This window comes from Dromiciops gliroides, chromosome 4, assembly GCF_019393635.1.
Source record: "Dromiciops gliroides isolate mDroGli1 chromosome 4, mDroGli1.pri, whole genome shotgun sequence".
Taxonomy (NCBI): Eukaryota; Metazoa; Chordata; class Mammalia; order Microbiotheria; family Microbiotheriidae; genus Dromiciops; species Dromiciops gliroides.
In genome coordinates this window covers 181,273,932-181,280,641 of record NC_057864.1, presented here as the reverse complement: position 1 = coordinate 181,280,641, position 6,710 = coordinate 181,273,932, and the positions used below count along the sequence as shown (strand labels likewise).

The 6,710-nt window shown below is 48.3% G+C and overlaps 1 protein-coding gene across 1 annotated transcript; it reads right to left on the bottom strand.

Moving 5' to 3' along the window:
• Positions 1–292: 292 nt before the first annotated feature.
• Positions 293–4,859, bottom strand: LOC122754392 (keratin, type I cytoskeletal 16-like). Its single transcript, XM_044002783.1, has 8 exons — positions 4,308–4,859; positions 3,238–3,320; positions 2,914–3,070; positions 2,557–2,718; positions 2,323–2,448; positions 1,298–1,518; positions 1,130–1,179; positions 293–474 (listed from the first exon to the last, which is right to left on the bottom strand). The coding sequence occupies exons 1-8, from the start codon at positions 4,857–4,859 to the stop codon at positions 413–415; spliced, it is 1,413 nt and encodes a 470-aa protein (XP_043858718.1). The 3' UTR covers positions 293–412.
• Positions 4,860–6,710: the final 1,851 nt, after the last annotated feature.

Sequence of the window (6,710 nt, the reverse complement as noted above, 5' to 3'; positions counted from 1 at the left end):
ACAGATGAGGAAGTGAGGCAAACAGGGTTAAGGGACTTGCCCAGGGCCACACAGCTAGGAAGATTTAAACTCAGGAAGATAAGTCTTCCTGACTTCAACTGGGCCACCTAGCTGACCAGACAGATATAAGCTGAATCTTGTCCACAATCCTTCCCTCCCATTCTCAGTAATGAAAACCAAACTGAAGTTTGCAATAACCAGAAAGCCAGCTTTATTAGACAACCATGGGAGGAAGGGACAGGGGGGAAAAGAGAGAGAGAGAGTGGGAATGCAATAAAGCAGTAGAAGTCCCCAGGCCCATGAGTCCTGGAGGCCAGCCCCTCACCACCATCAGGAGGTAAGAGTGGCTGGCTGAGCCAGGAGGAAGGACAGGAGACTAGGCCTGCAGTCCAGCTATGACAGGTAGCACCGGTTAGTGCTTGGAACGCTGGCTTTGGCTGTGGGTGGTGGTCACGGTCTGGCGGCCAGAGTGTCCTACAATGAGGGAGAAGATAAAAAGTGAGAGGAGCCCACAGAGCCAGAGATTGAATAGGGGGTGGGGAGAGAAAAGGTCCTGCTGGGCCCCCCTCTCTCTGACCTAATAAACTGGAGAAAAATTTCAAGTAAGCCTTTCTCAAAGACTCATAAAAATCAAACGAGGTTTTCCCCACCACCCCCAAAGGAAGCAGTACCCATATGGGCCTTGGTGTTCTCCTCAATAAAATAAGGAAAGAGCAGTAAACCAATAGTCAAGAGAACTCAGTTTGAGTTCCAGCTATGCCCTTTAGTCACCATATCACCAAAAAGCAGGTCAGTTGACCTCTCTGAGACTCAGTTTCCTCTTCTGCAAAATGAAGAGATTGGACTAGAATCAGAAGTTCTTAACCTCAGGTCCGTGAGCTTTTTAAAAAATGTTTTTTGATAACTGTATTTCGATATAACTGGTTTTCTTTGATTTCTTCTGTATTTTATGCATTTAATAACCTTATTCTGAGGTGGGTGTAATAGGTTTCACCAGACTGCCCTCCAGCACAATTCAAGGTTAAGAACCCCTAGATCCTCTAAGGACCCTTCCAGCTCAGATAACCTAGGAGTCTATGGACTGTAAGAGGGAGACCCAGGTGTTCAGACAAAGGCCAAAGAACCTTACCTTCCTGAGAGAAGTGAGAGGACTGGCTAGATGTATGCTGAGAAGAAAGACTGCAAGCAAAGGAAAAAGTATAACCGTTAGAATAAGGCTTTACGGGTAAAGGAAATCCAGAAAAATGGGTGTTGGTCAAGGAGGGGGCATCCGGCTGAGAGGGACTTGGTCACTCACTGGGCATCCTCTCCCTCCAGCAGGCGGCGGTAGGTGGCGATCTCCTGCTCCAGGCGGGTCTTCACGTCCAGGAGGATCTTGTATTCTTGGTTCTGCTGTTCCATCTCACAGCGGAGCTGAGCCAGCTGCTCCTCGACGCTGCTGATGAGCCCCTGGATCTGGGACAGCTGGACGCAATAGCGGCCCTTGGTCTCTTCCAGGCTGCTTTCCAGAGAGGCTTTCTGAGAGGGGGAGAGAGGAAAAAAGACAAGGCATTCAGTAATAGTGAGTCACCCCTCCAAGGCCCTGGGGGCCTGCACCATTGAGAGGGAGGATGAGATTCTATACCCAACTCAGTTATGCCTCCAACTTGAGCAAACGACCTCACCTCTCTAGGCCTTGGGTTTTTTCCCTATCTATAAAATGGAATTAACAATACCTACCCTACCTGCTCCTTAGGCAGTGTTTTAAAAACAAAATTAAATAGATAGAAACTATCTGTGAGGTAATGTTATTGTTGTTGATGAAGGTGGTGGTGGTGAAGATAGAAAAGTTATGTGATGATAGTAAGAAAGAAAAAAAAGGAAAGACAGAAGGAAAAAAAGAAAGGAAAGAAAAAGAGGAAAGAATGTAGAAGGATGAATGAATGGATAGTTGGGTAGTTGCATGAATGAATGAATAGTACTTATCAAGTACAGAATTTGGTGTCAGAGGGTCTAGATTTGAATCCTGGGTCTACTATTTACTACCTCAAACAAGACACCTCCTCCAAGGCTTGGGTAATAGATTTAAATAAGATCTCTCCCATAAGCCTCTTGAGGGCAAGAATTGTTTTTGTTTCTGTCTCTCTACCCCATTGCCTAGCACGAGTCTGCTACTTTGATGAATGCTTAGTGAGTTGAGGTGAATTGAAATGAGTTTCCCCCCCATTACCCCTAAAGAAGACTGTTTCCATCTGAACTTCAGTTTCTTCTACAAAGTTAGGGGCTGAGTAGGAATGAATGGTCTTCAGTGACCCATGTTACTAGGAGACCTGGTTCACCCACCATGCTGAGCTGGGATTGCAGTTCGATCTCCAGGCTCTGAAGGCTTCGCCGCAGCTCAGAGATCTCGGTCTTGCCGCTCTGGACCAGTTCGCTGTTGGAGACTACTTCCCGGTTGAGCTCCTCTGTCTAAAACAGGAAAAAAAAAAGCCAGGATGTTCGAGAGGGGGCAGTCCAAAAGGCATCTGGAGGTAAACTCATTCCATCTCCAGGGGCTCAAAAAGTATGGGCACCCACCTTGCTCAAGAACCAGGCCTCAGCATCTCTGCGGTTCTTCTCGGCCATTTGCTCATACTGGTCACGCATGTCAGACAGCACTTGGCTCAGGTTGATACCAGGGGCAGCATCCATCTCCACAGAGACATCACCACCGGTCTGACCCCGCAGAGCCCTCATCTCCTGTTGATGAAGAGAGATTCTGTCGACTGTGTACTATGTTATGGGGGAGGCCAGACCCCCCTTTTTGGATGTTAACTGAACCTTCTCCCTCTCCTCACTACTCCCACCACACACACTGAAGCTGGTTCACCTAAAAGAAAGATTTTCTCTGAGTTCCCCTACTCCCCAACCTTGTCCGTGGGTCAGAGGCCTCACCTCCTCATGGTTCTTCTTCAGGTAGGCCAGTTCCTCCTTCAGGCTCTCAATCTGCATTTCCAGGTCAGTCCTGGCCAGGGTCAACTCATCCAGTACCCTGCGCAGGCCATTGATGTCAGCCTCCACGGTCTGTCTCAGGGCCAACTCATGCTCATATCTGGAAAGGAAAGAGGGGAGAGGTAAGTGGCCACTCAGGAGCAGTCCAGATCCTTCTGTCCTCTGTCCTTCCCTGTGTTTTAGAAATGGCAGGAGCAGACATCTCCTACCACCCAACCTGTGTCCTCCCAGATATGCCGGCGTCCAAGACTTGGAGCTTCTACTCACTTGTTTCTGAAGTCATCAGCAGCCAGCCTAGCATTATCAATCTGCAGCACAATCTGGGCATTCTCAGTTGTAGCTACTAAGATCTAGGTAGAGGAAAATAACCCATCAGAGCCTGGTCAGCCTTAAGGTCCACCAGTCCCCTCTGCTGACCACCCATCCCTAAGCTCAGGAAAGACCTATTTTAGTGAGGCCAGAAGGGAAAAGCCTCAGCTACACACTGAAAATAATCTCCTCCGGGTCAAGAAATGCTCACTTCTTGCCATGCTCAAGGATAGGCTATTTCAGAATACAAGGAATGTTCTGAGAGACTAGATGAACACACCTCCTCCCCTTCCCACCTTCCTGGCTTGCACCTGAGCATTTAAGAAGGATGAAAAGCAGCATGTATATAGTGTGCTGAACTTGGAGCCAAGAAGATCTAGGTTCAGATTCCAACTCAGGTATTAGCTATATGACCCCAGCTGGGAAAATCACTTAACTTCTCAATTTTTCATTTGTAAAATGAGGGGCTTCCACTAGATGGTCCCTTTCAGCTCCAAGTCTATGATCCTTCGCTCCCACTGAGAAAAGGTACAACTCCCTAGGGCTGATAGGGGCTGGGTTATTCGTTATCCCCTACTCGGAAGTATGAAGACAACACAATGGGACAAGAATTGGATACAGTATAAGACCTGAGTTCAAACCTCAATTCTGCTACTTTACTACCTAGGAAAAGTTACTTCATATTTCTGGGCCTTCATTTCCTCATATGAAGAATGAGGGGGGGGGCAGCTAGATGGCCCAGTGGATAAGCACCGGGCCTGGATTCAGGAGTACCTGAGTTCGGATCCGGCCTCAGACACTTACTAGCTGTGTGACCCTGGGCAAGTCACTTGACCCCAATTGCCTCACCAAAAAAAAAAAGAATGAGGGGGTTGGCCCAACCAGCTACTGAGTTCTCTTCTACCTCCAAATTTATGAGCCTGTAATCTCTTATGATCTCTTTTTTTGTCTGTTTATGTTCAGTTCTGCTCCAGATCCCAGAGATGAGATTAGATGAGAGACAGGTAGGAGTACCAGGTGAGGCCTACCTTGTTCTTGAGGTCCTCAATGGTCCTGTAGTAGGGGCTATAGTCCTTGTCCTCAGTTGGCCTCTGCTTCTGGTACCAGTCCCGGATCTTCACCTCCAGGTCAGTGTTGGCCTCCTCCAGGGCCCTCACTTTGTCCAGGTAGCTGGCCAGCCGGTCATTGAGGTTCTGCATGGTCACCTTCTCTCCACCAGCCAGGAGGCCATCCATACCACCACCAAAGCCACCCCCATAGCCACCACCAAAGCTACCACCATAGCCACCACCAAAACCAGCCCCACCTCCATAACCTCCACCAAAGCCACTGCCCAGGGCTCCACCAAAGCTGCTGCCACTGCTGAAGCCACCACCATAGCCTCCTCCCAGGCCACAGGCCCCTCCAGAGGAGAAGCGGGAGCTTGTCACTGACATACCCCCAAAGCCTGAACCCCCATAGGCACTAGGAGCTCTGCAGGAGCCTCCACCCAGGATGGAGACCCGGCTGGAGCCACCTCCAAGCCCACAAGAGCCCTTCATGGAGCTGGAAGAGGTGAACTGTCTGCTGCAGGAAGTCATGGTATCAAGAGAGAGAGTGGAGTGTTTGGAAAGACAGAGAGAGCTCAGAGAAGTGCTCAGAGAGGATGGAAAAGGATGAATGATGCTGCCTTTGGTCGCTACAGCCTTTATATACCCAGCTGGGGAGGGTGGCACCCGGGCCTCTTGCTGACTCCCCGTTCTCTTGAGGATTTCAACACCCCTCAGGTCCCAGCCAACTCCCAGCTCCCGGATTATTCACCTCCTGGGTCTACTCCCAGGTTTGCCTGTGCTTCCCACTCAAGAACTCTCACCTGCTAAGGGCAGCATTAAGACACAGAGAAAGAAACATAAATGCAGAGTCTGCCCTGACTCAGGCTCACAACTCTAGTTTTCCGAGGCCTCAGGCCCAGAAACAGGGAAACTGCCATCTCCTCCCCAGACTCCATTGTAGCAGATGGCGTCCTCTGGCTATGAGTCAGCTCCCATTAGGGCTCATTTCCCGGGCCCTTCAGTTTCAACTTGAGCTGATGTGAGCCCATGGGGAAGAATTGACAACTTCATCCAGCTCCATCCTAGGGCCATCTCTCTGCTGTTTCTGTTCCCCCTGTGCCATTCCTCCACTGAGGCCCAGCAGTGAATCCCCCCTCCCTGGATCCTGGCCATGAAAACCTATTCACCAGCCACCTTGCCCCATGTCACCAGCACTGTTACCGTTGCCCATCACGGAGTCTCCATTCTAGTCAAGATAATAGTATTCCTTGGTAAACCACTCCAGTATCTTTGCCAAGAAAATCACAAATGGGGTCACAGACTTGGACAGGAATGAAAAACAAAAAAAAATTGTACTTCGGGGGCAGCTAGGTGGTGCAGTGGATGGAGCACCGGCCCTGGATTCAGGAGGACCTGAGTTCAAATTCGGCCTTAGACATTTGACACATACTAGCTGTGTGACCCTGGGCAAGTCACTTAACCCCCATTGCCCCGCCCCCCCCAAAAAATTGTACTTCTAATTTTCGAACAGTCTGTTCAGCTCTGTGATTTCATTTTTGTTTATATCACTGTTAATTTATATAGCTTTTAAAAGGGATCATGGGGGGGGCAGCTAGATGGAGCAGTGGTTAAATCACTGGCCCTGGATTCAGGAGTACCTGAGTTCGGATCCGGCCTCAGACACTTACTATCTGTGTGACCCTGGGCAAGTCACTTAACCCTCATTGCCTGCAAACCCCCCCCCAAAAAAAATAACATAAAATAAAAGGGATCATTGGTATTTCCCAAAATTGCATTGCTAGCTGTAGGGGGGTTTTGTTTTGCAATTTTTAGTATTTTTTATTGAATTGCTATGTTTTGCCATTTGATACATACATCTTTGGTAATGAGATTATTTCATGTCCTTTAAATCTTTGTTCCTCTGTTCATTCTTCTTGAAATGCAGACTTTTTAAATTATCTTGTCTGAAATAATGATTGCAATTGTAGCTTTTTGTTGTTGTTTTTTGGTACTTGTCTAATGTATTAAAGTTTCATACAGCAACCAGAAAAAAAGATAATAGTATTTCTGTTCTACTGACTCCCATCTCTATAGCCTCACACAGGCCCCCATCCCCTGTTCCCAAACCTCCCCCCATGTATCCTCCATTTCTCTTTTTTTTTTTTTTTTTTTTTTTTGCGGGGCAATTGGGGTTAAGTGACTTGCCCAGGGTCACACAGCTAGTAAGTGTTAAGTGTCTGAGGCCGGATTTGAACTCAGGTACTCCTGAATCCAGGGCCGGTGCTCTATCCACTGCGCCATCTAGCTGCCCTATATCCTCCATTTCTTTGCCTATCCTTACCCATACACTCCCCAGACCCTACTATTCTGTATTCAAAAACTACCAGAAGCCGTCATGGA

Bases quoted from the DNA above. Each gene is read 5' to 3' on its own strand.
- LOC122754392 (XM_044002783.1), bottom strand. From the start codon at position 4,859: ATGACTTCCTGCAGCAGACAGTTCACCTCTTCCAGCTCCATGAAGGGC. The intron at 2,449-2,556 runs GTGGGTGCCCAT...TTCCTGTTTTAG, and splicing joins AGGCCTGGTTCTTGAGCAAG to ACAGAGGAGCTCAACCGGGA. The intron at 475-1,129 runs GTAAGGTTCTTT...CCCTCATTGTAG, and splicing joins CTCTCACTTCTCTCAGGAAG to GACACTCTGGCCGCCAGACC.